Source organism: Jaculus jaculus, chromosome 4 (assembly GCF_020740685.1).
Source record: "Jaculus jaculus isolate mJacJac1 chromosome 4, mJacJac1.mat.Y.cur, whole genome shotgun sequence".
NCBI lineage: Eukaryota > Metazoa > Chordata > Mammalia > Rodentia > Dipodidae > Jaculus > Jaculus jaculus.
In genome coordinates this window covers 63,025,841-63,053,072 of record NC_059105.1, presented here as the reverse complement: position 1 = coordinate 63,053,072, position 27,232 = coordinate 63,025,841, and the positions used below count along the sequence as shown (strand labels likewise).

At 52.5% G+C, this 27,232-nt stretch overlaps 3 protein-coding genes across 4 annotated transcripts; 2 read left to right on the top strand and 1 right to left on the bottom strand.

Annotated features, from left to right (window-relative positions):
• Nucleotides 1-670: 670 nt before the first annotated feature.
• Evx2 (even-skipped homeobox 2) lies at nucleotides 671-6,008 on the bottom strand. Its single transcript, XM_045148025.1, has 4 exons — nucleotides 5,878-6,008; nucleotides 3,953-4,388; nucleotides 2,805-3,082; nucleotides 671-1,423 (listed from the first exon to the last, which is right to left on the bottom strand). The coding sequence occupies exons 2-4, from the start codon at nucleotides 4,377-4,379 to the stop codon at nucleotides 671-673; spliced, it is 1,458 nt and encodes a 485-aa protein (XP_045003960.1). The 5' UTR covers nucleotides 4,380-4,388; nucleotides 5,878-6,008.
• Nucleotides 6,009-13,317: 7,309 nt separating this feature from the next.
• Hoxd13 (homeobox D13) lies at nucleotides 13,318-15,505 on the top strand. Its single transcript, XM_004660232.2, has 2 exons — nucleotides 13,318-14,095; nucleotides 15,038-15,505. The coding sequence occupies exons 1-2, from the start codon at nucleotides 13,318-13,320 to the stop codon at nucleotides 15,286-15,288; spliced, it is 1,029 nt and encodes a 342-aa protein (XP_004660289.2). The 3' UTR covers nucleotides 15,289-15,505.
• Nucleotides 15,506-19,040: 3,535 nt separating this feature from the next.
• On the top strand, nucleotides 19,041-22,087 carry Hoxd12 (homeobox D12). Of its 2 annotated transcripts, none has more exons than XM_045148493.1 (2): nucleotides 19,041-20,777; nucleotides 20,960-21,219. In XM_045148493.1, the coding sequence occupies exons 1-2, from the start codon at nucleotides 20,191-20,193 to the stop codon at nucleotides 21,093-21,095; spliced, it is 723 nt and encodes a 240-aa protein (XP_045004428.1). In that variant the 5' UTR covers nucleotides 19,041-20,190; the 3' UTR covers nucleotides 21,096-21,219. The 2 variants fall into 2 exon arrangements, with proteins under 2 accessions (XP_045004428.1, XP_004660373.1); XM_004660316.2 differs by having other exon boundaries at nucleotides 19,043-20,770; nucleotides 20,960-22,087.
• The last annotated feature ends 5,145 nt before the right edge of the window (nucleotides 22,088-27,232 follow it).

Genomic DNA, 27,232 nt, shown 5'->3' with positions numbered 1-27,232 from the left:
AGCTCAGTGTGACAGAACATTTGCCACCTCCTTCCACCCTCGTTTAAAGAATAGACAGGAAGGCTAGGAGAAAAAGATGAGCAGCAGCAGCAGCAGCAGCAGCATAAACCTCGGCGGCGACGCTCCCGTCTCCCGAGCACAAGCGCGCACCAGTCCCCGCTCTGGGTCGTGGTGGTGGAGAGGGGAGGGAGGGTCTCCATCATGTGCAGCCACCCGGCCCACCCGGAGGGCCCTGGGCCCGGACGACAGCATACAGCCAGGGCTCCACACCCTCGAGGACTGATGTGTTAGGAGATCGCGTCCCCCACCCTGCCCTTCACCCCCCAAGCCGAGAGAGCTCAGGACAGTGGCCGGAAGTGAGGCCTGGAAGGCGGGAAAAGACGAAGGGAAAAAGAGAGGAGGCGGCTTAGGTGGAAAAAATATAAAAATAGACGTAATTTGGGGAGGGGGATGCCCACCCATCACTCTCCCCCTCCCCGTTCCTCAATGCGCGGCAGGTTGCTTTCGACCTCCGGTGCCCCGGGACGCCCCCTAGCGGTAGCGGCAGCAGCGGGCAGCAGCGGGCAGCAGCGCGCGCGGGGCGCGGGGCGCAGGGGGTGGGGATGGGGTGCGCCCCCCAGAGGGAGGGGACACTCCCGGGCACACGCAGAGCGGCGGGACGACGACGTAGTTATCTGGTGAGCGGCGCCTCGTCCCTCTGGTCCGGCGGGCTGACGGCGGTCTTGCTGAGCACGGCGGCCGAGTAGGGCAGGAAGCCGCTCTCGGAGCGCGGCGCCGCGGCGCTGCAGCCGAAGTCCGAGCCTCCCGCGGCCCCTGCGCCTCCGCCACCGCCACCGCCTCCTCCTCCGCCGCCGCCGCCGCCGCCCGCACCACCGACGACCCCTCGGGAGCCCAAGGCGGCGGCGGCGGCTGCGGCGGCGGCGGCGGCCGACTGGCTGCTGTGGCAACTGAGGCACGAGCAGGGCGCCGAGCCGCCGCTGGGGGGCGCTCCGCCCGCCGCCGCCGCCGAGGAGGCCGCCGCCGCCGCCGCAGCCGCCGCCGCGGCCGCCGACGCCGCGCTGTTGAGCCCCGCGGCGGCGGCGGGCGCCTGGTAGAGCCCCGGGTGTCGGAAGCTGCACAGCAGCTCGGGCCGCGAGTAAGGGTGGGACAGGGCGCGGAAGGTGTCCAGCGGACGGATGGAAGTGGCGAAGGGAGACGAGGCGGCCGCCGCCGCCCCCGAGGCCGCCGCCGCCGCCGCGGCCGCCGTGACGCCCACGTGCGGGTAGTAGTGCAGCGGCACGTGCGAGTGGAACGGGTAGGGCAGGCTTCCGGTGGCCGCCGCGTGCGTCATCATGTAGGTGTAGAAGCTGGGGTCGGCCGGGTGCGGCCACGACATGGCCAGGCGCTGCCTCTTGTCCTTCATGCGCCGGTTCTGGAACCACACCTGCAGACAAGAGAGCCCGCGCCAGCGCCCGCGTTAGGGGACGTCGGGGGAAGGGGTCCCTAGACCCCCGCCCTCCTCCCATTCCCCCGGGTCTCCCCATCCAGAAGGGCTTTCTCCCCCCCCCCCACGCACCCTAAACCCCTCGGCCTACTCCCCTGGCATCTCAAGGTCTCCAGCCCTCTGCACTCCCAGCAGGGACCGTGGGCACAGCCACGCGTGGGCAGCACCTCTCCCAGGTCTAGGGGCGCATTCCTGAGCAGCTCGTTGGGGCTTTGGTCTACACTTGCTACATTTTCTCGTCCCAAACCAACCTTCCTCCCCTCCCCTCTCTCTCCCTCCTTCCTCCCTCCCCCCACCCACCGGTGCCCAGCCTTGCTCCACACCGGGTCTCTCAATCCCAGGATTTGCTCGGGGATTCCAGGCAGCCTTTGAGGAGAAGCTGCCTGGCAAGCTTTTCTGAGAGGTCGCTGCGCGAGGTCTTGAGCCCTCCGAGCTGCTAGGACGCGCCCCCAGGGGCACAGGTCCGATTAGGGTGTTGAGGGGATGATTCTGTTGGAATCGTTTGCTTTCAATGAGTGGCGAGAGCAATGTCGCCGTGAACTGGAAAGGGAACTTTTCCTACCGTTCCGAACATGGTATTTAATAAAGACATCATTCGCCATCACCCTAAATGAAAGAAAGCCCTTCTCCCATCCCAAAGACTATCGTGTTTTTGTAAAGTATCAAATGCTCCGTGAAGTGTTCACCAACTCCACCTAGTTCTCAGTTATTTCTCCTAGACGTCTAATAAAAATTAATAAAGTATATACAGACAATTTCGTTGTGTCCCCCCCCCCCCGCCCTCCAAGGATACCCTTTCCCATTAGCCAGGAGAAAAAAAAATGTTTAGGAAACTACGTTCTCAACCCAATCGATTTTTAAAATACAGTATCCTTTTCTTCGTGTAGTAACGATTTATGTGGAAAATAAAATCTCCAAGATCAAGAGCAAATGAAAAGTTCCATCTCAGGTTTGTGTGAGAACAAAGCCCAGCAGGCTTGACTGCCTAGAGCGAAGGAGGACCCTGGGCAGAGGAGAGGGGACACTTTGGCAAGCGGTGGACAGAACCAGACACAGGTGGGGGTCCTGTCCCTAGCATGGACGCGGGGTTTGGGGCATCTTCCCGGGTCATCCAGGCCTGCCAACCGTTTCAGGTTCGGCCCTGGAGAAATAAATAAGCCAACTGCTGGGGTGACTAATCTCCGTGGATGTCCACGGCTAGCTCTCGCCACCCACAAAGGAGAAAGGTGGTTTAAAAAAAAAAGAGACACACACACAAATCACCCCTGGTACCCCAAGGGAGGCCCGGCCCCGAGTCGGGGGCGCGCGCCAGAATCAATACCTTGATGGTGGTCTCGGGCAGGTTGAGCGCAGCGGCCAGCTCGCACCGGCGGGGCCGCGACACGTAGTTCTCCCGGTAGAACTCCTTCTCCAGACGCGCGATCTGTTCGCGGGTGAACGCCGTCCGGTATCGTCGCACCTGATCTGCGCCCGAGCCTGAGCCGCCCAACGCTGCGCCCCCGCCGCCGCTACCGCCGCCGCCGCCTCCATGCAGGCTGCTTAGGCCGGAGCCCGACGCTGACGTCGTGGTGCCCGGAGCCGAGCCGCTCTCGGTGTACCCTGGCAAACAAACAGGCCACGGCGCATGAGTCGCGGAAGGGGCTGAGAACTCGAACCCTGAGCTGAAGAGGGGAAGTCGTGTCAGGAGAGCCGCTACCGGAATTGATGGGGTCTGTCACGCTTACAAATTGCTGCCGTTAATATAATCAATAAAGTTTGGGGCCCCCTTCGTGACCAAATCACAGAAACAGAATTTGGAAGGTTTTGTTTTATTTTTAATCATTAGAAATTTTCCACTAAGAAGCGAAATAGGCCGAGGGGAAAAAATGCCTACCTCCGGGGTTTACCAAAGCCTGGAAACTCAAGACAGCTGTAGGGCCTCCCACCTTTCTCGGACGTCTTTTGACAATTTAAAATAGTGTAACATTCTCAAGACAGCAGCAGCTGAACCCCAAGGTCTCAGGAGCTGGAATGTACTTTTCAATTCTTTCTCCCACTGACCTGAGCGCTGGAGCCCAGGCTCGCCAGGCTAGGCTGCCTACCCAGAAAAATGCTCACCTTCACCCGGCCCTGGGGGTGCTAGAAGCAGCGGGGCTCAGAGCAGCCTCCCAGGGCGCCCCTTCCCCGAGAGCGAGTCCGCGGCTAGCTAGCGGTCTGTGGACTCCCCCCAGCTCTGAGACCCACACGCAGGAACATTTGCTGGGACTCGGGAGCCAGGGCACTGGGGCCTGACGCCCGGGGCTCCAGCGGCCTGTGCCAGCACTTTAGGAGCAGAGCCCGATGGCACGATCCCTAGCAGGGGTCCTGGCTCTGACAGCTCTCGGAAGCTTTCTAGCCAGAAGTCAAGAGAGCGGCCCGGGACTGGCTGGGCCCGCGACGGAGCGGGGAAGGAGGAAGCTGGGTGTCTGCGTCCGCAGCTGGCGCCCCTACCTTTGCCATTGTTTTCCTTGAGCGGCGCGGCGCCCAGGCCGCCGGGGGAGCGCAGCGCTGAGCAGCCCACTTCCACGTCGCTGCTCATGTCGGCCTCCGTGGCCGCCTCAGAATAGTGGCCCGGCTTCTTACGGCTGTCGGTGGCCGGAGCGATTTCGGAGGAGACGGTGCTTTCGCTGCTCGGGTGCTGCAGGTTGAACAAAGTGTCTATTTCGAATTTGCCCTTGGCGGGGAGGTCTCCCAGAGCGCCGTGCAGGGGGGCAGACGGGAGGCGAGGACTGAGGCGAGCTGGGTGCTGCGAATTTTCCAGGGCCTCGAGCACCGCGCTGCCAGCAGAGTCGGACAAATTGGAGAATCTCTTCCCAGCTGTAGGGCTGTGGAGCCCTCTCTCCATCAGAATCATCTCTTTTCTTATTCTTTCCATCATCTCAGCTTTCTAAAAAAAAAAAAAAAAAAAAAAAAATGTCACAGTGGCCCGGCGGCTGTCCCGTCCTAATGATGGGCTGCGGCTAGGGCTAAATTCTCATTCAGCCCCAGCAAGCCCCTCTAAATATTATTATCTCTTTTGGAGGGAGGCGGAAAAATTGTGGGATGCCAGAGCGAGGGAATGACTGGTCAAAATGACCCATACATCCTTCCGAGCCCGAGATGTCATTCATCAAAAAGTAGCGCCCGCTCGTCATTAAGGTACGAATGACGCCGTTCGAATAATCATTTATTGTAACAGGTTTATAAGCAAATAAATACACGCTCCTGTCAGTGGGTAATGAAGGCGGCTTCAAGAGCAGACAAATAGATCCAGGTAGGAGACGAGAAGACACAAGAAGTGAAGAAGGCTCCGGTCCTCTGCCCGCTCCCAGCCAGTTCTGCTCGCCCGGGGGTTTGGCCTCGGGGGTGAAATTGACAGTCTGATTAATAGAGCGCGCCGCGGCACATTTCCCCCTTCATTTAGGGGCATCATTACGCTCTCAGTTTGCTGGGTTGCCCCTTAGGTCCTAATCATGCAGCGCCTTCCTCATTTTTCCATGGACACAGATACGTGTTAAATAATAGATAATGCTTTGATTTTCCAGAGAAGATCCTTGGGAAGTTAAAAAAAAAAAAAGCATTTACAAGCTGGGGGCATGAGGGGGGGCAAAGGGGAGGATGCAGGAAGAGTTGCGTAAGGAGGAGAAGACCTGTGCCCACTCTTGTCTGGATTGCTTATCTTTCTGTTTTCAGAACCAAATATGTGCTTTTATTTAACAAATAGGACCCCTGAGTCCTCTCCCTCCCTAGTTCTGCCTCTCAAGCCTGGGTGCTTCCCTTCCACCCACCCAAGGAGAGAATGGAAGAAAGGAGAGAGGGGGAGAGAGAGAGAGAGAGAGAGAGAGAGAGAGAGAGAGAGAGAGAGAGAGAGAGAGAGAGAGAGAGAATATGAATCTTGTAGTTTTGAAAAAAAAAAAAACCGCTTTCTTGCTACGTGGCTGGGGAGGTGCGCTGGGCCCCGCGCCTCCAAACAGAAATGATTAGATCTCAGATATTCTAACACTGTTTGCTGAATGAGTTCTGAACTCGAAGTCCCTGAATTTTCTTTTCTTACTTCTCTAATCTTGCTGATAGGCTTCTCGTCTACACAGTTTCCCTGGGGGATGGGGGGGGGGATGAACTAGTCTGGATGGTTTGATAGTAGAATTCGACAGCTAACTTTAAACACAGTCACAATTTGCAGCGCCTTATGTACCGCTGCGAATCCACTTTTAAAATTATCAGCCTCCCCCGCCATCCCTCCTCAAATCGAAGTATTTGCGGCAAAGTAACAGGGTTTCCAGATCAAAAGAGGGGAAGGGAGCCTCGGCCTTTTCCCTCTCACATCCCTCCACCCTTCCCGGCTCGCATCGCTTTCCCCGCGCCCCCCCCCCCGCCCGCAATGGCGAGCCCCTTACCTGCGGCCCCGGGTATTCAGGCCGGCGAGTGGGAGCGCTGCTAGTCGCGGACCAACCTTGCTGCTGTTCGTCGCCGCGCGAGGCTGGAGGCTGAGCCTCTTGGCGATAACTTTGATAGTCATAATGACGCCGGTGGCGACCATTTTAAGGAACATCAATCTTCACTCAAAGCTGCTCCTCATCTCCTCCCGCGCTTGCGCCTCAATCTGCCCCAACTCCGAAGGTTATGCCTGGTCACCCGTCCGCTGCCCAAGAGGGAAAGCTTGGCGACACAGACCAAGAGAGGGAAAGAACAAGACTCGGTGATCCAACGAGGGAGCTTCCAAAAGGGCAGGGAGACCCCGGGCAATCTCAGCGCGGGGCGCGGGTCCGGCATCCCCTCCCCAGCACCAACTCAAACCCCGACCCGGGTCTCCTCCTCCTCTCCCTCCGACACACTCACTACTCACATTTGGGGCGCGCTGGGGGGCGAAGCCTGGATCTATTTGCCCATCTGTGTATTGGCACTTTCCATTTAACCTTGGACCCATTGGGGGTGCGTCAGAAATGTAAGGGGAGGGGAGGTGTGAAGAATATTTATATACATATATATACACATACACAGTCAATGCCAAAAGTTTCCCTCCTTTTCCCCTGGGCGCCAACTTATTTCAACAACGTGAGTTTTGCTGGAAAAATCAATTCCGCCTCTTGAACTTGGAAAGCGGAACGCGGTATAGGCTCCCCGGCTGGGGGCGGGGAGAAGGGACTGCTAACACAGTGGACGTAGGCCCCCCCCCACACACACACGCGAGGACTTGACTGGGCGTCGACCCTCTCCCCCGACCCATGGGCCATTCTAGCCCAGTGGCCATCCTAGCTCAGGCTTTCCGGCCGTTTGCATAATAATATCAGCCTAGTCCAGCCGGCGCCCCCACCTGTTCCCCAGATCCAGCGGCCGCTGCTCCACCAGTCCAGGCAGTCACTCGCTGCCCCGGTGACGCGGACGCGGGAGCCGTCCCCTTCTCCATACCCCGCTTACCCTAGGGACTAAATGGTCTACTTGGGTCCACACTCGGCTCCGTGGGGGGCCGAGGCCCTGGATGCCAGTGGCCGGGCGGCCTGGGCGGAAATCCGCGGATGCCTTTACTGCTGTCATTTGGCGCCCCCATCTGTTTTCCTCGCGGTTTCAGCGGCTCCCAGTTGCTCTTCAGTCGCACAAGCCACAGCTTTGGGCTGGGCGCGGAAGATGACCCCCTTCCTTGGTCGCACCGCCCCAGGGTCTCCCACTTCCTCTCTTCTTCTGGGACCTGGCGCCTCTGGTTCCAAAGCTGCGCCAAACCTGACCTCAGTCTGTTCAAAAGAGAAAACACCGTTTCTCGGCGACACCTTCATTCATTAGTGGTTTTGAAAAGTATTTTGCACCTTTTAAATAACGTTAATGTTGCATTTCTAACACGTTTATTACAAGTACATTTGAGACTATGTCAGTGAAACTACTCACAGTAAAAGACACCTATAATGTTTCACTAAGCTGCCTATAGCAGACAATAACGTTTCATGGAGCAATACTTAATACTCAATACTTAATGTCCCTTTATTTCGATTCCAGACTCACTACTAGTAGTGATAGTGGCTAATTTGTACAAGATCCTTCTTGTGCAATTATTGTGCTCTTTACATATGTAATCTTTTCTAACCTCCAAATCACTCCTATGCAATTATATTATCCCCTTTTCAGGATTGAGGGACGGTTGACGTAGCGAGATTTGACGACTTGCTCAATTTAAACTTGTCTCCAGTAATATATTGTCACAAACGAGTTCAAAATCTTGCATAGCATTTTTTTGTTTGTTTGTTTGTTTTAACCAGGCCTGCTTCAAAAACATGCAGCCTGTGTAAAGGGCAGAGAGAAGCACTGCTGGAGTTTTGATAAAATACAGTAACCACAACACTCACAGTGTAGAGGATGAGGCTGGGATGTGGCTTGTCAAAAGCTCCCAGTTTTTAGCCTCTGGTGCCTTCGGGATACCATCACCAAAGTACAGTACCCATCCAATTAGACAAGATGAGAATCCAACCCATGCCACAGGATCGGTAGGAATGTTTAAGACGGGAGGTGGGGGTGATCGGTAAGGAGGACTTTCTCCGCATGGTTGCAAGAAGGAGTGACTTGAACGAGCTTTCGTTTTGTTACTGTTGTTGCTGGGCCTCCAGACTAAATATCTGTTTCTTTCGTGCAGCGGGTCCTTTGAGGTGAACTAGTAAAGACTTTGACCTGAGATTTCGGTTCTTAAAAGTCTGTCCCAGGAAAAGGCGAGAGTAACGCGGGCGCTGCTGCGAGAGGAGCCTCGCGGTGCAGGGATCCGGGCCTGGCTCTCTTCCGAGTGGAGGGCTCCGGGCAGCTGGGCCCACCGGCCCGGGTTGGTCACTGAAGTACTATGACTGTGGAGTGTGGTGGCACAGCAGGGCACCTCCCCTGCCCCGCCGCCCTGCACATTTTCTTCCGGGCTGAGTGCCGTCCAGGACTGGAGGTTTCGATTTATAAGGGAATACCAGGATTTGACAAACCAGGCCTGACTTCGCACTAGCAGCTTAAGGCTTCCATCCCTCCATAGGCATGGCTCATGGCGTCGCCTGGGTCTGTCCAGTTACTTCCGTCTTTTCATCTTCCTCTCCTCCGCCACACCCAGAAGGCTGTGGGTGAGAGGCTGGGTGGGTACTTTCTGCCTAGACCCTGAGGCTACTCAGACCCGCCGCATGCCAGAATCCAGTATGCGTCGGATGCGACTGGAGAACTTGCAGAGACATCTAGCGCCAGGCGTGGGGAATTGCGTGCGGCGGTGCCGGGATCCCTAGCCCCACCACTGGCTCTCAACTCCTCCTACAATCCTAGGCACCTTTCAAGCCTTCACCCCTTTCCCTTGTCCGGAACCACAATGTGAATTCCCCATAGAGAATGTGAATTTTCCGAAATGGCCACAGACTTCGGTTTTAGCCTTCTATTGTACCTTGCAGCTAACAGTGAAGTAAAGAAGGTTTAAGTCAGTAACAATTGTGCTATTTCGAAAGTGCATTTCTAAAGACAACCTCGCACTTAGAGATGCCAGACAAAACAGTAAACTGCAAACCTAGCTTTTACTGGGAAAAAAGAAAGCAGTAAGTTACCAGGTCCTCCAGCTCAGGCCTTACTTCCTGAACCCCTTTTCCAGTCTTGTTGCTTCTTTGGAAGAGGGGACCCTTACTGTGGCATACCCAATGCAGGAGGAGTCCGCTCCATCCTAAATAAGTGCTTGCTGCCCTGTGGGGAGCAAATCGAATAATACTAACACACACACACACACACACACACACACACACACGTTTGGAGGGAATCATCATCTTGTTGCAAATGATTTTCACTTAATGGAGGCTTTTTTTTTTTTTTTTTTTTTGCTAAATCCAAGACAAATTCATCTTAAGACACAGAAAATACCCCAATACAGGGCTCTATCATCTGGCTGTTGATAGAGCCCCCTTTCTGCACCTAGAGGTCTGTTTTTGTTTTGTTTTTCTTCATACTTTTTCTTCCTATTTCCAACCTGAGAGAAATTGGTTATTACTTGGAAAGGAAAAGTAGCTTCAGAATTAGCAGGAGACAAGCATGGTTAGGAACACTATCTAGCCAGTTCTGCCAGACTTAAGACTTTGCATGAAAATTGAGTCTTTCTCCTGAACTCTGGGCTTCACACAAGTTAATTAGCAGGGTGTCCTGAACTTCCTGATTGTGATGATCAAGGTAAACTCTTTCAAAAGGCTCCCTAGGACCCCACTTTGATAGGACCCTCTCACCCTGCTCTTAATCTCTGCTGGTTATGAGGTGAATTGAACTCATTGCTGTCTCTGCAAGCTGGGCAACTTCCATAAATACACATCTTAGCCTGTATTCACCCATTCCCCAGCCCAAGACAGGAACACAAGTGGCAAGATTATCCACAAGGAAGAAAAGAAGCTAAGATGTGACTTTTGGAATAGATTCCTTTCTCAAAAGGGTGCATGCAGAGGACAGGGAAGAAGAGGAAAATAAGGAGGACTTTAATGGTATGGTGAAGTTTTCACCAAAATCAGGGAAATGTAGCAAAACCTTTCACTGAACAAAATGTAAGTATTTGGAAACAACTCAAGCCTTTCATATAACCAAAACTATTTCTTTGTATTAAAATCCCAATGTGACATACTCACACACCAAGGTGGGGCTCATCTTGTGTTCCTTGACAACTAGAGCAAATGATCATAAATCAGGCATGGTGGCTCGTGCCTCTCAATGTCAGCATTGAGGGAATTCAAGGCCAGCCTTGGCTACATAATAAGTTCCAGGTCATCCTGGGCTATAGAGTGAGTCGGTGATTCAAACGAACAAAAACAAATAAAAGAGAAGTGATTACAACTAAATTTAAACCAGAATCATTTCAGACGCTGGATATATGCACTAAATGAAATGTTTCTAACAACCCAGCCTCAAAATTCTTCCCATACCTACCAACCCATCCTGTAAACTATCGACCTCAGTAGTTCACACACAGAGCAACCCCAGAACTCAGCCACAACTCTCTGGTCCACCAACACTAGCTCCTTTGAAGTACTGAGGTTTTGAGTTCTACACATAGCCCCTTAGAGTCCCTTTCTCGGGTAACTTCTGCCTAAAAGCCTGCAGATTTCAAAGACTTTCTTGGAGGCAGGGAATAACTCAGGATAACAAAAGCGAAAAGTCCTTATTGCTCAAAATGTCACTTTTCTCTGAATATCCTTTGGCCTGGGCAGAGAAGCCCCAAGTCCTGCAAGCATCCATCAGGGTGTTATTTGGAAACAAGACTATGTTGATAAATCAACCTGAGCATTAATTCAAAACTTAGTCTAGCACAACTTAATTTGTTGCATGAAAAATCGAAGGGTAGCTAGAATCACAGAACTTGACAAACTCATTCTTCCAATTTTAATTTCAATTAAATACATAAACTTTCATTAAAATGTATTTGGAAATTTCCCTTTTCCTAATGGACTTGAAATCCAAAATCATGTAAATATTTAAGAGATTGAAAATTCACCACCAGTTACAGTTACTTTTCTTTGAAAATACTTAGTGAAATGTTTTTGTTTTGTTTTGTTTAAGTTCTAGAAGAAAATTGTGAATATTTCCATGTCTTTCCCTCTCTGAGAAAAAGAGCAGAAAACACAGAAAAAGTAAGAGCATCCAGGGTAGCCTATGGTTGGCTGATTTAATCCTGAAATTGCTAGTTCTTTCCAGAAAGTTGGCAACCTTATCACCTGGCCCTTTAAGTGCAATCCAGCTTCCATTGCTAACTGTTGCTTCTGCCAAGCAGCCAAAATTTGTGTGACCAACAAACTTTAATTCCATACAATTCTGCAAAGCTTAGGACACTTCTAGCTTGAATTTAACCATGAACATGTCTAAGACCTCAATTTTTTTTAAAAAAAATGTCAAATTCTCTTTTTTTTTCTTCCAGCATCTCTCTCATAACTTTCTCCTTTATTTGAGCCTTTTATGATTACTGTGTTTTTCGTGTCAATACTGACAGCCCACCCTGCAATGTCAGGCCAGGCCCGGAAGGCTTTGCTAGCTTTTTTTTTTATTTCCTTTATCTTTCTGCCGGGTCTACCTTCTGAGGGTCATGGACGTGGGTGACCGACAATCTTTGCTCACCAATCCCAGGCTTGGGGAAGCGATTTTCTTAAGAGATAAGCTGTTCTGAAGGGTGGATGCTGCCGACCCAAACGGGCTCAGTCTGCGGTTCCCACACTCACCCTAACACCCTTGGCTCACTGGATGTAAATATTGCTCCTAAGAAACCTAAACTGACCATAGAGCTCAAAAGGGCATCCCATAAATTACTAAACTCTCAGGCTGGTTGCGCTGACTTTCTAGGGCTGAGAAATGGCCAGAAGGTAGGTACACGGCGAAGTTAGCCTGACATCCCAAACACTGGCAGCAGTACCCTAGAGCTGAGATTAGCCCACCAGCATTGCCAGTGACCCACTCTAGCCCTTTGAAGTCATACCTAGGTGCTCTGGAGCGCTCCTCTCTCGACACCTCCTTTACCTCTTAACTTGCCCCTCTCACTCCTCAGTAATTGGCAGCTTGAAAAAGGAAGGGGAACAAGGTCCTGGGGAAAGTCAAGTTTTTCAGTTAATTGGTGTGACTAACGGGCGGGGGGACGTGTGGGAGCTGCAAAGTGCAAGAGGCCAGTGGGCTGTGGACAGACAGGACACGGGTGGAGGAGATGCTCGCGGTGGGCTGCAGAGTGACTTTCTTGTCTTGCGCTCTTCAAGCCTTCACGAGGTCAGGGGAGCAGGGCCAGCTGGGACTGGGAAGGCCACTCGCCAGACCACTCCTGGCTGGTAGTGCGGAGGCATAGACCAGGCAGCTACGGACGGACGTTCTGGCTGCAAATTGTCAGGCTTGTGCCAAGGTGGGTCCTTGCTTTTGCCCTACTTGAAAGGGCGCTTCGTGGGTATTTCCTGGGCGCCGTGTGTGTGTGTGTGTGTGTGTGTGTGTGTGTGTGTGTGTGTGTAGAATATGCTCTATAAGCTCTACTTGGTCTATGTGTGAAATGTCTTTTACCCGTTTAGGAAAGAGCAAGATAGGAAAAAATAGACTCCCTCAAACTTAGTGTCTAGAAGTCAGCTAATGAAAGATGAAGCAACAGGGTTTTTGTTTTAAAAGCGGCCTTTCCCTCTTCTGGCCATCCTTGTCTTTCGTCTTCATTTACTCCTTCGGAAGAGAGGTGGCAATAAATAAATAAATAAATAAATAAATAAATAAATAAATAAATAAATAAATAACAGCCATCGTGGAGACAAGGCGCAGGCCTCGGCGCCCGCCTCGGTCGCAGACAGGCCTGGGATGGGCCGTCGTGCAATCAACGGGTGGCGGTGGCTGCGGAGCAAACGCCCCGGGTCTGGGCGAGGGCGGGAACGGAGGTGGGCCACGATCAGGGCTGAGGAGGGGTGGGGGCCGGGGTGGGTGGGTCTAGCCTGGCCAGGGGCAGGGAGCCAGGCTCCCCCGCGCCCCCCATCCCCACGTGGCCCAGGGCAGCCAATGGCACGGTCCCCGGCCGGCGCCCTCGGGGCGGGAGGCGTCCCCCAGACCGGCCCAGGCCCCCTCCCAACCTGAACTTCGTTTTTATAAACGTCCCGCGATGAGCTAACCTGTTGGAGGGCGGGCGGGCGGCGGGCGGGCGGGAGGCGGGAGGCTCGCGGAGGGACCGGGAAGCCGACGGCGAGGAGGAGGAGGAGGAGGAGTAGGGCGGGAGTGGGCACCTCTGAGAGAGAGAGAGAGAGAGAGAGAGAGAGAGAGGGAGAGAGAGAGGGGGAGAGAGAGAAAAAGAGAAGGGAGGAGGCGCGCTGCGCCATGGGGTCCCGCGCGGGGCCGAGGCCAGGGCCCGGGCCGGGTCAGGCCGGGCCATGAGCCGCGCGCTGAACTGGGACATGGACGGGCTGCGGGCGGACGGCGGGGCCGCTGGGGCCGCCCCGGCCTCCTCGTCCTCGTCGGCGGCGGCCGCGCCGGGCCAGTGCCGCGGTTTTCTCTCCGCGCCGGTATTCGCCGGGACGCATTCGGGGCGGGCCGCGGCGGCGGCGGCAGCGGCAGCGGCAGCGGCGGCCGCGGCCTCAAGCTTCGCCTACCCGGGGACCTCGGAGCGCACGGGCTCCGCCTCGTCGTCGTCGTCTTCGGCCGCCGCGATCGCCGCGCGCCCCGAGGCTACCCCGGCCAAAGAGTGTCCGGCGCCCGCGCCCGCGCCCGCCGCCGCTGCAGCGGCTCCCGGAGCCCCAGCACTGGGGTACGGCTACCACTTCGGCAACGGCTACTACAGCTGCCGAATGTCGCACGGCGTGGGCTTGCAGCAGAACGCTCTCAAGTCGTCCCCCCACGCCTCTCTTGGAGGCTTCCCCGTGGAGAAGTACATGGACGTGTCGGGCCTGGCGAGCGGCAGCGTGCCGACCAACGAGGTGCCCGCGCGAGCCAAAGAGGTGTCCTTCTACCAGGGCTACGCGAGTCCCTACCAGCACGTGCCCGGGTATCTCGACATGGTGTCCACCTTCGGCTCTGGCGAACCTCGGCACGAGGCGTACATCTCCATGGAAGGCTACCAGTCCTGGACGCTAGCCAACGGGTGGAACAGCCAGGTGTACTGTGCCAAGGACCAGCCGCAGGGGTCCCATTTTTGGAAATCGTCCTTTCCAGGTAGGGGTAATGGAGAAAAGGGAAGGACAGGCGGGAGGGAGAGAAGGAGTAAAATAAGAAAAGCTAGGAGTGTGCGCCCCTATTTGGGAGTGGGTGACTATTCTGGGCCTAACCAGATTTAACTCACTGGAAAAGTTCGTTTAGTTCCTGGGGAATCTGGAAACTATTCCTCCGATTTAAGCTTTCTCACAATCCTTTCCTGCCCTGTGCCGGGCAGGTGCTCACGCTCTCTCTCGCGCTCTCTCTTTTGGTTTGTTTTTTGAGGTAGGGTTTCACTCTGGCCCAGGCTGACCTGGAATTCACTATGTAGTCTCAGGATGGCCTCGAATTCACGGCGATCCTCCCACCTCTGCCTCCCAAGTGATGGGATTGAAGGCAGGCGTGCGCCACCACGCCAGGCTCTCTCTCTTTCTCCTGAACTCAAGGGTCTTTAGCTGCCTTTGCTAAGGCTTCTCTTTCTCCTGAAGATATCTCTTTCTTAAAAAGTGTCACAGGCTGGGGCCCTCACTTTTAAAGCGATAGCTCAGTGTCCAATAAAGCTTGCAGCCCACCAACTTCCAAGCACTGGAACAGAGAAATGATATCTTCAGTAAAAGACCCGTGGTGTGTGTGTGTGTGTGTGTGTGTGTGTGTGTGTGTGCTTGCATGTATGCAACTAGCAATCACAGATACTGTTCTTATGAGCTTCCCCCCAATAACCAGACCATAAAAATCACAGGCTTGTTAAGATGCCCGTTTGAAAAAGCAAGATGATCCATCAAATTAGCCTTTGTTTTGAAGTGCAAATAGTCTTTCTTTAATAATGTGTAAATAATAATAAAGTGTAAACAATCTGGTTTTCTTTATTCTCTAACCTTCCCCAAATACTAACACACACACACTTCCAAGCTAGAGCCTCCAAGTATCCCAGTCTAATTTTTCCCATGCTGTTGTTTGTGCCAGGAGATGTGGCTTTAAATCAGCCGGACATGTGTGTCTACCGACGGGGACGGAAGAAAAGGGTACCCTACACCAAACTGCAGCTCAAAGAACTGGAGAACGAGTATGCCATTAACAAGTTCATTAACAAGGACAAGCGGCGGCGGATTTCAGCTGCCACGAACCTATCCGAGAGACAAGTAACCATTTGGTTTCAGAACCGAAGAGTGAAAGACAAGAAAATTGTCTCCAAACTCAAAGATACGGTCTCCTGATGTGGGCCAGGGTGGCCACAGACAGTTTAAATGCTTTCTCCAAAAGACCTTTGGAAAGACTTGAAAATGTATTTAATTCCCCACTTCCCTGCCAATGATGGCAAATGTTGTGAATTTTTGTTCTCTCCTGACTCTTATCTGGCTCAAAAACCTTTTACTGCCCACCCTGACTTTGTAGTTTTGTTTCTTACTTGCTTACTATTGTTTTTGTTTTTTGTCTAGGTTTATTTTTATGATATTTTTAGCATTCTGTTTCTCCCTCCAGGCCAGTATTTAAAACTTGAAGGATTTTTGAATAATCCCCACAAATGAATTTCAGAAGTGCCTGTTGAATATAAGGGGTTTAAACTTAAAAAAAAACTTGATATGTGTTTCCAACACTGCTTATGTCCATAATTCATTATGCCTGAACAGTTTTCAGTCATTCATATCCTGTGATTGTGTAATTGAATTATTAGTTCTCAGAAGTTGCCCTGAAGCAAGTGGAAACAGCTCTAGGCACTCAAAGATTCGGGGTCATTGGGAAAGTCTGAAAACTGGAGGTTGAAGGCACTGTGATGGCTTTAAAAAGCAGCTACCTTATGAATATTGAAATGAAGACAATCTTCCCTTTGGGTCTCTTACTTGCTGTTTTAGTTGTGTATTTGTAACATACCCTGTAGATATGACTTTTATAACCTTTAATTTGAAAATAATATGTCCTTGTGGATGCCTTTTCTCCAACTCTAGATACAGTTATTTAAATAACTTCCATCGGCAGTGACTCCTGGATGGTATAAACTCACCCCTGTCCTTGTTCTTGGGTCTGTGGGAATGGGATTGAGGCCATTTCCTCAATCCCTGGAAAGAGGCTGAGCCAATGTGGCCATGGGTGGAAACTTCTATCCAGAACCCAGTGAAGAATCTAACTGTCTGAATGGAATGCATTCCCTCCCGCAACAGAGCTTTAAGACACCGAACAGATTCCACAACTAAGGAGCCCTAGAACCAGATAATAAGAGGCTTCTGAAAGTGATGCTAAATAACTACTTTCAAAATCCTGCATATTTATGCAACTGAAAGATTATTATTTTTTTGTAGATGCAATGTATGTGATCTGGGATATGAGAGCAGTGTTCCAGGCATTTAAAAATCACCTTTTACTCCTAGGGAGATACAAATAAACATAATCTCTCCTTTTTTTTTCACTGAGTATACAGTTGTGTTCTTTTTATTTTCAAGCTTTTGTTACTTCTAGAAACTGTTATTTATTATAAAATCTTATGTCCTGAACATCTGCAAATGAAGGAAAGTCGAAACCTCCATGCTGAGCTCTCCATCCTCTCCCCCACCCCAGCATAAGTAGTGTGTGTTAAAATCAGGAGATCATTTTCAGTTTCTGAAATGATAAATTTTTACCAGACCAGTTCAAAAAAATCAATAAAACTTTATTGCTCATTCAATATTTTCAATTTATTTAACAGTTTTGCTGACTTTTGGATCTATACGTATTTGCGTACATGGTTACAGGAAAACTCATTAGAAAGTTTTTGACCTCAAGATGCCCGTTACAAATATCTTCACTTCTGGATATTAGAAGGGCATACCCATATTTGGCAGTCAAAAATAAAACAAATAAACCTCTTGGACTTATCCCGTATTGCATTCTTATCATCACATTCTTCATGTAATTTTCACACAACAGCTGACAACTGGAACAACTACACATCCTAACTTTTAGACACAAGTTTTAAGCACCAAGAACTTCAGCTCTGAGGCCTCCTTGCCACTCAATGAAATGGCCGCAGAGGAACTGGGGTACTTCTTGCTGTTAGATTCTGCTAACAACAATATAGTGCTGGCCAACTTTTTTAATATGCAAGTTAGTTAAACACAGATTTTTAAAATCACACAATATGTAAACTCTTCTGGCTGGAGGGCCCTCTTAAAAGTTCTGCAAGGAGGCGCAGGGTCCTAAAGTTAGGAACTACTTTCGTTTTCTCTGGCCCAGCTTGACTTGTTTCATATGTTACTGCTGGCTGTGGAGGGCCAACTTCGTTTTGAAAGATAAAGAGAGAGAAAGACACAAAATGCAAGTAAATCTCAGGATAAGGATAGCCTCTAAAACCTGGGCCGTATTGTCCCTGATGTTACACTTAGGGTAGGATCACTAATAACTTGTTTTGTCTCATAAGATGTGTTTCATCAGAAAAGGACATTTCTATTATTATTATTATTATTATTATTATTATTATTATTATTTCCCTTCTTCCAACAGCCCTTATCTCTGACCCTTACTTCTTTTCAGTAGATTCCAGCCTCCCAGGCCGCACTCCATTTCCCAAGTTTTCCACATTGGGTAGAGAGGATTGCCTGAGGTTTCCCTTTCATCTGCAGTTTGCACGATCGGTTCCCTGTGCCTAAGAGAAATGAGACCTTTGCTGAAGATTAAAACTGCGCTCTAACGCTCTCTTGTGGATTTAGATTGATGGCTAAATCAGTAACAGATGAAAGCTTTGTTATTTATATGTGCTCCTTTTATATTCGCAATTGCGGAAAAAAGAGGAGCTGTAAGTGGCCCTGGGAAGCCCGCGGGGTGCCCAGAAGGCAAAGGGAGTTTGGAGAAGGGCTTTTTCTCCTGCTAGAGACAGAGAAAGCTCAGGAAAAGCTGATTTGGAATCTGGCAGAATTTTAGCGCTGTGGGTAGAGTACTAAGGTTGATATGGCCCTGGAAATTCAAGAAGCAAAGAAAAGAAAGCTTTGGAGCAGGGTCGCAAGGCCAAAGACGCGACCAAAGCGCTTTCTAGTGTCTGTCCCCTTGGCTGCTCTGTCCGGTTCCGCCTGTCTGCCACAATGCTCCTCTTTCGAAGCGTATCCCTAGCTCCTTGGCAGCGGGCCGTGACCGAGCCAGCTCGCGACCCCAAGCCCTCCCCATCGCCCTTCACTGTTGATCTTGACCGTGCCGCGGCACCTCGCCAGGCGTGGAGCGCGCTCGCCATCTCCTGGGCAGTTGGAGGCATTGGCAGAGCTCTCTGTTTAGTTTCTCAGCCAACTGCTTCATTCCTATTCCCAGCCAAGCCTTCTTCCCGCCCCCTCCACCCCCACCCCTGTGTCTGTTTTCCAGCTTCTAGCATAAGACCTTGCCTACCAGACCTCCAAAGTCATAAACCTGGGGGTGGGGGTTGAAATTGGGTTGACTAAACGAGGAGCAACGGAGGAAATCTAGCTGTTCTAGCCTTTTCTGATTCTCACTTAGTTTCTTTAGTCTAGTCCTGAGGGACAAACCGTACTGACAGCCGCCTGAGTGGGAAGGCGACACCCCCCCAACCTTGAAAATACCCAGGAGTCTCTGTGCATTTAGGTAGGAGTCACCCAGACCTCAGAGACTCCTGGAACTGAGAGCTCAGGCCTGAGGATGCTCTGGCAAAGTGGGGCGAGTTGGCCAAAATAAAAGCCAACCTTGTAAGGCCTGGGGTCTCCTAGCTCTCCAGGAAACTGGTGTTGCAGTCTACACCTACCTCACCTCTCAGAAAGGGGTGGAGAATGGAGTGTGTCTCCCTAGCTTGAGCTCCTGAAGAAACTCCTGCAGTGCCCTGAGGAGCACTGGACTTCCACACCTCCTTTCCACCCCTCCCTCCCCCCGCCCTAGCAGGAGGAAGAAGCCCATTGCGTTCCGAGAGCCTCCCAATTGGTCGCCATAACTCACACAATAAAGTCTCAGCGAGGTGGTCAGCCTTGCCCTCCGGCGGCGCCTGTGTGGTCTCCCTGCCGGGAGTTGGCGGTCTAACCAATTCCAGCTTGGCTTAGGGACCATGGGCCCTGCTGCAGGCTAGAGCAGACTCCCATCGAGAGGTCTCTGGAGACTTTGATACCCTAGGCAGGAGAAACTTCCTGGGCCATCAGGATTAAACAGGAGGGCCTGCTGTGAGGGACCCTTATCCTTCCTGCGCCCCAGTTTGCCAGACCTGAGGATGCGCCAGTCGCCTGCAAGCCCAAGAAAAGGAATGCTGCTAGCTGATGGCCTTGGTGCACCTCCTCTTCTCAGACCAGGTGGTTCTGGCTTTTCTACCCTTTCACACTAAGTCTCTCCACTCTGTCTCCATGGGGTGGATGGACACTTCCTACTGCTGGCTTACAGGGCACACTGCCTAAGGTGACTCTGAGACATAAAAGGAATGTAGCTTTTTGGCCACGATTGGTTCCTCAAGCTGCCGGATTACCTGCTGGATCTGGATGACCAAGTTCTTGGGGACAAACACCAGGAGTGGTGTGAAGCATCCTTCCTGGGCGCCATACAGTTTGTGACGCCCTTCTCCACCATTCGGTAAATTTCTTGGAGTGTGTCTGCTTGGGGACCCCACAATCGCGTAGTCTTGTTGCTAGAGTATCCGGCGAGACACATCTTGAAAGGTCATGTCTATGAAAGGAATTGGGATAGAAGTGTGGTATTGATCAAATCCAGGGAGACTTGGTGGCCCTGCCAGACCCTCTCCAGCCAATCCCTGAGGTAAGCTTACTGGGAAATGTCTAGGCTACCACTTAAATCCGGTAGAAGTGAGCCCAGTCCAGGTAGTCGGAGAAAAACGGAGCCTAAAAGCCAATCAGGACCAGGAAAAGTCCCAAGGGACACCTGGGCAAAGTTACCCTGAGTCCAGCTACCGAAACCCGGTCCTCAGAGGCTAGGCCTTCCCTCAGCAAGCTCCGTTTCTGCGGGCAGCCTCGTCTTTTCGCCATCAAACATTGCGGGTGTTATCTTAATACCCTGAAGGGGGGGAATACGGGTCGGGGGGATGTAGGCGGTGCTGAAATGACCGGCTTTGAAGAACCTGCAGGCAAAATTTCGTCCAATCGTCTGAGCCTGTCCTCTTATTCCGGGTTGTAACTAAATACTGTTGCAAGAGCAGCCGAAGCCCTTTGTTGGAGATGTGTGAGCGCAGTCTCTACAGAGCGGGCTATGTGGGCTCGCTTCTGAATCTGCAGGCTCCCGACTCTTTCTACTTTTCCAACCTGCGACCCAATGGAGGTCAACTGGCCTCACTTCCCCCCATCTCCCCTTACCCGCGCGGTGCGCTGCCCTGGGCCGCCACGCCCGCCTCGTGCGCCCCCGCTCAGCCCGCCAGCGCCACTGCCTTTGGAGGCTTCACGCAGCCCTACCTGGCTGGCTCGGGGCCTCTTGGTCTGCAGCCTCCAGGCGCCAAGGACGGAGCCGAAGAGCAGGTCAAGTTCTATGCGGCCGAGGCAGCCCCGGGGTCCGAGGAGCGCGGCCGCAGCAGGCCGCCCTTGGCGCCCGAGGCCAGCCTGGCCCCTGCCGCCGCGGCTGCGCTCAAAGCGGCCAAGTACGACTACGCGGGTGTGGGCCGAGCCGCGCCGGGCTCAGCGACCCTGCTGCAGGGGGCCCCCTGCGCCGCCGGCTTCAAGGAAGACTCCAAGGGCCCGCTCAACTTGAACATGACAGTGCAAGTGGCGGGTGTCGCCTCTTGCCTGCGATCTTCGCTGCCCGACGGTAAACGGTGCCCACGCTCCCCAGGCCGGGATGGGGGGCAGGGTGCCCGGGAGCGTTGTAAGGGGTGGGGGGAGGAGAGCCGCCGGCCAAGGCGAACCGCTGGAGGAGGGCAGATGACCCTGAGCAGGGACGGGGGGCACCGGGGGGGGGGGGGACGCCAGGCTGACTCAGGTTGGGGCTCTGTTTCAGGCCTGCCATGGGGGGCCGCCCCAGGGAGGGCCCGCAAGAAGCGGAAACCGTACACGAAGCAGCAGATTGCAGAACTGGAGAACGAATTCCTCCTCAACGAATTCATCAACCGGCAGAAGCGCAAGGAATTGTCTAACAGGCTGAACCTCAGCGACCAGCAGGTCAAAATCTGGTTCCAGAATCGGCGGATGAAAAAGAAGCGTGTGGTGCTGCGCGAGCAGGCGCTGGCGCTCTATTAGCTGCGGCTGCGCCAGGCCTGCCCTTCAGGACCGAGGCCTGGCGTGAGGAGGAGGTGCCGGAGCTCCAGCCTTCTCTGCGGGTCCCACATAGCCTTCCACTCAATCTGCAGCCCCAACGGGCAGCAAGAGATTTGGAGATGAGGCTAGCTGGGCCCCTCTGCATTCTCTGAGAAGTAGCTCCTAAGGGATGTTTGGGGGATTTCAAGCCAACATTGGCTTTAAAGGACTCCACGTGGGGCCTGGGGTCACCTGTCCTTGCTGTTGTCTGTAACACTTGCATCCAGGGCTCACTATTGAATCCTTATACTCTGACTTCTCCAGGTTGCAAACTGTTAGTTCTCTTTTAACCCCTTGCTCTAGCTCTTTCCAGGCGTAACAGGCGCCTAGCTAGAGCTGAGAGAGGAAGGGAACATAGGAAGTCTCCCGAGCCTTGGTCGCAGTGGAAAGAGCTACAGATAACTTCAGTCTCTTGAGCAGAAACCCTTTGTGCCAAAGCCAGATTTCCATCCTGAAGAAAGCAAAACGCTTAATTTTCCCTCCCGTCTGCCCTGGATAATTCGGGGGAGACAAAAGCCACCCTAGACCTCAAACTTGGGGAAAGGAGACTGAGTATTTTGGAATCTCAGCCGGGAAAATCTCAGCCTTTCAGATGAGTAGAATGGTCTACAAGACTTCCTTCTCAGAAATGAGATAAGAGAGGCTGGAATAACAGAACAAACCACAATCTTTAGGCAAGGCTGGCAAAATTCTCCCACATCTCCAACCTCATGCCTGGGCCAAGCCCATGTGCCTCGTAACTAGACCCCCGTAGCTGAGCTGTGGTCAGGGTAGAGCTACTGGTCTGCTTTGAGGCTTCGCTGCACAAAGAAGAGGAAATGATATGCCTGGGGGGGGGGGGGGAGGGAGAAGGGAGGCAGAAGAAGGGAGGAGGGAAGTCCTACACTCATGCTGTAAATATGACGTTCCTCCAGAGGTGGGTAAAGGTGCCCATTTGTCTTTCTTGAATTACCTTAATGAGCAATCACAAGAGGCAGAAACTCTTCCTCAAGTCATGGGGTGGGGAAAGAGGCCTTTCCAAGGCCCAGCTTCATGCTCCACCATTGATCCAACCCCACCAAGGTCCAGCCATAGTGGCCTTTTGGAGACATGTTGGGCCTGCCTTTGCAGAGCTTCTAAGACCTTGGACTCTGCCAGTTTTGCCTTGTGGAGGATAGGGTTCCTGAATGAGGGATGAAGTTGTTCTGAGTAAACTCTGGTCTATTCTTCTCAGTGAACCCGCCCCTCTAGTACCCTTGCCTCTTCTTCTAAGACGTAGTACCCTCCCCCAACTCTTAGCAAGATGCGCAAGTCCCAAAGGTTCTTGACTCTTTCCAAAAGTCCAGTGGCTTCTCTCAGTGAAGGACCAAGGCCTGGACTGGGGAGGGCACCTCACAGGGATCATTGAGACTCAGCCAAACTGACCTCAGTTGGTGTTTAAAATAATTTTCTTGTTTTTTTGTACTAATAGTTGCCTTAAATACTTTGTTTTGATTTTGTTAAAAACAACAATGCCTTGTATATATTAGGCGCATAGTGCAAATAAAGAGCCAAGTCACAGCCATGTTGTCAAGGGGATGATGTCAATTTTTGAGGATGCTTTGTATTCCTTTGTACTGTTTTTCAGGCCATCAAACTCGTTTTAGTTTTTTTTCCTGGTTGTGGTTTCACCTCGGGTGTTGAGTGTTCATTAAATGAGAAAATGGCTTCCGAGTCAGTCAGGAAATGGAGCATCAAAGACTGAACAAAATCGACATGAAATATCCAAACAGGGGTAGATCTCAAGAAGATGTGAATGTATCTCAAACATTAAGGGGACTCACAGCTCATTGTGGGTTAGGGATTCTGTATTTTGCCTAAATTCTTAAGCTTTAAAGATTGACACTATGGGGGTGAGAGATGCCAAGATTTAAGACTCCTCAAATTTCAAAACAAAACATGTCTTGGCTAAGTTTTGGATAGGCTTTGTCCTACAAAGATCCCCATGTGCCTTCAAATAGAATCCAGCAGGCTACCTTGGGAACTGTGGCCTCAAGCCCCTCCACGCAGGGACACAGTCAGGTAAAGCCAGGGCCTGCTGGGTACTAACTCCCTTGCAAATCCTGTCTCCTAACTTGGGTATGTGAAATCTAACTTCCAGCTACAGGAAGAATAAGCAAACAAGCCTAGTACATCTTTAATATTGAGTAGTCAACATTCCAACTCCCTTTTTCTGAAGCAGATTTGATTTATATTTTAAAATAAATTTTAATTGATCTTTATTTTTAAAATAGCAGTATACATACATAATGGGAAACAAAAAAGCAAGAGGTTGTTGAGGTCCTGTAGCTAACATGCCTCCCCACCTGGCTGGGCAGGAAAGCGGTGGTACTAAGCAGAATTTCTTGAGTCTGAGTCTGTACAGAGAGATTTTCCTCCTCGAAAGCAGTGAACAAAGGCGGAAGCCTCTCCGAGACGTGGGCTCCCCAGGGCTGGGGAGAGGAAGAGCCAGAGTTACTGAGACTCAGGCCCTAAGACAACACATGGAGACTATTTCTTTAAAAAAAAAAATACATGGCACTAAATCATTATGCTCCTTCTTGTTAGTCTAAGATGAGGGAAATGTTCATGGAGACCAGTCCCGGAAGAAAATTAAATTACCCTAAGTGTAAAACCTTGTATGTCCATCAGCGGTATTTTCCAAATGTATCCCACAAACACAAAGACCACGGTGTCTCCATCACTAGGCAAAGTCCAGGCAGAAATATGGAACCAGGAAGAGAAACAAATCCTAGGGAGAAATGGTGCTGAAATCTGAGGGCTCAACATTCTCTCGTAGGAAGATAAGTGCCTTCTCTGCAATGCTGCAGTCCACCCGGCCTCTGGATTAAGACAAAGGTTTTAGAATGAGGGGGAAAACAAAACAAAACAACAGAACAGAACAGAACAGAACGATTTACCCCATATCCAATCGGTTGCTATCTCAGAGGTTCGATGAGGAAAGCTTTGAAGGCCTGGAGGTTTTCCCCAATGGAGATGGGCTGAGGGGACTTCCAGGATGCTGGGGAGTGGAGGAGAAATCCAGAATCGAGGTAAATATTCATGTCTGGTGGTGGGGGAGGGAGGTGTATGTGTGCCCCATCACTCGTCTAGCCCAGCTGCATCCACCCCACCCCCCACTCAGCGGTGGTGGGGGGTACGGTGCGGGACCAACTGTCCTTGGACAAAGGTGATCTCCCCATAATTTTTGTTCTCCAGTCTCTTAAGTCCTTTCCGAAGGCTCTGCAGGGAAGGGACTGGCTCTGGGTGTTTCCCCTTGCTTTTCTCTTCTTTCGTTTCCTAAAAGAGCATAAATAATTAAAGTTTGGCAGGGAGGAAAAGCTTTCTTGCAGAACTGTAGTGGCAATAAATGAAATGACTCAGAATCCCTTTCCCAGTCAGCTTTTACGAGAGCTGCCAGACAGTGTCTGTTCACGTTCTCCAGATACCAGGGGCGCCCTGACAAAGTTAAGGTCAAGTTAGTGTCTTATCTTGGGTGGCTCAAAATTACCGCATCGCAGCTCCGCGCTGCGCGGAAGGCTATGTTCACGGAGCTGCTAGCGGAGCCCCAAAGGCCTGGTGTGCTCCCGGCATTTCGGGTGGGGCCGCTTAAGCAAGGACAAGGCCACAGCGCCGGGGTCTTCACGGTAGGTTCTCTAGCGAAACGCGCGCGGGTCGGGGAGGCTGTGAATTTCTCTGGTTTTTGTTTTTGGTTTTTTTTATTTTTATTTTTTATGGGAAGGACCAAGCAGAGTGCTGGGGCCAAAGAGCTGAACGTTCTGGACCCGAATGAATGCTCTGGGTTGTGTGTGGGGGCGACGTGCTCGCTATTATGCTAGGGGGACCCAGCGCCCCTTCCCCTGTGCGCCCGCGCGCCGCTGCAGATGGCGCACCCTCCCCTGCCAAAGCATCGCTCCCGCCAGAGCTGCCGTCGCCATGTCGTTGAACTTGAATGGTTCGTCCTCTCCATTTCCCTTTTCTGAGGCTAGCAGGCTTCACTTTGGGGGTGATGGGCTGCCTGCAATCTCTACTCGGAGGGGACTAGCAGAAAGAAGGTGTGATCATTTTTTTTTTGCACTACCAGACATATGAAGACCCCCACTGGGGCCCCGCCGCGACCCCAGGGACAGTGTGCAGTGTCCGGGGAGCCATTTTAGGAGACAGATCCAGGGGCGTCGACCAGGAGCCAGAAAGGAAGTGGCTGGGGCCGACTAGGATGGAGATGGGGAGTAAGATAAATATGCCGAGGGTCTGGGCAGAGGAGAACGGTGCCAGTAGGAATCTGGGTGGGGGTGCCAGGTGCAGGGAGGGGGCACATAAGATGGACAGTTCTGGGAAGGGGGAAGTCTTGGTGCATTCCAGTCTCCAGCACCGACCTGTTTGCTCAGTGTGTGTGGGGGGGGGTAGAGGGAAGCAGATGTGGGAGGGGGCGGAGGAAAGGGAGGAAGGGAGAAAAGGAGGGAGGAGAAAAAGAGGAAGGGGGACATCAGCTAGAAAACAGATATTAACCCGGACCACCCGCCTTTTTCTGTGTCTGTTGGCACCATGCAGAGAGCACTGGACCTGCCGGCACTACAGCAACCCAGGGACAGGGAGGGAACCAATATCACAGCCAACGCTGCCTACCCTGGGCTTAGGGCTGAGGCCCCGGGCCTCAGTGCTGGATTGCCTGGGCAGAGGGATACTATGGAAGAAGGCGGCCTACTGCCCTTCTTTCTGGGATTTGGGCTGGGTGCAAGTTGGTTACCTTTGGCAAGGGCCTGCTCTCCGGGAGGTGGAGCCCAGGCCTCTCCTGGACTCCAGGGCTAGGAGAGGGTTGCAGCAGCCTGAAGAGAGCGAGGCCTTGGGGAGAATGGATGGGGGAGGGTGCCTAAAAAGTCCGCCTCAGATCCAGGTGGTGCGGAGAGGCTTCAGTGGGGAGGCAGGCTTTTCTGAAAGTCCTTGGAGAACCAGAGGATCTCCCAAGGAGTTGTAAAGACTATGCAGACCCAAGGGCGCCAGATGAGTCTCGGGGATATGCTCCAGGGATGCTCGGGCTTTGGCGTGGCTCCGACGCACTGAAGGGTCTGGATGTAAGACAGACTGGTCCCAGGCGGGACCTAAAAGCAGAGGAGGTGAGGAAGGCGGAGGCGCCAGAGGTTTGTCTCTTTTGAGGGGTGAGTAGGAGGCCGAGCCTGTGAGGGTAGGACTTCAAATCCTTTTGTTCACCAGACCTCCGAGCTTTAAGGGAAGGCGAGATCTCGGGGTGTCTCCACTGGATGAACAACCTCCTCCTTTTGGTATCGAGAAGATAGAGGAGCGACAGGCAGAGAGACAGAGACAGTGACCGCACATTTTAAGGGAAAGATAAAGAATGAAGGGACAGAGACAGGGGAGGGAAGGTGAGGAAAAGAAAAGAGGAATACGAGGGAGAAAAGGGAAGCCTGAAGGGTGAGGACAGAGGGAAGGGAAGACGGGAACAGGGCGAGGGAAAGCAGATAGGAAGAGAGAGGGCCGAATTGGCATTAAGCCCCTGGCCACAGCGAGGGGCTGGGAGGTGTTTGGCTGGCGTTTTTCCTAGGCCAGCACTTGCTCCCCCAGGGTCAGTACTGTAGAGAGCCAAGTTACACCAAGGAGAGCTCACTGGGCAGAGAAATATGTAAATCAGGGCTCCCAGCGCCCAGGAGGGTGGCGCAATTACACCCCTTGAACAAGAAGCAACAAGCTCCCAGCGGGTGAGCTGCAGAGGGTGGCGGCGTCGCGGGGGAGGGAGCGACTGCAGGAGCGGGGGTGGGGGTGGGAACCTCACACCCTCACACCTAGTCCCCCCGGTGCCAGGACCAGGGGCACCCCCCCCTCCGCTTGCCGCTTCTTTCCCTTCCCCCTTCCTCCCCCCTTCCTCCCCCTCCCTCCTCCTCCCCTTCGGCCTAGGTCCGCGTACTTAAAGCGGCGCGGGCGGGCGACCGCGGGCGGGCGGCCCAGTCGGGCGGTGGCAGATGCG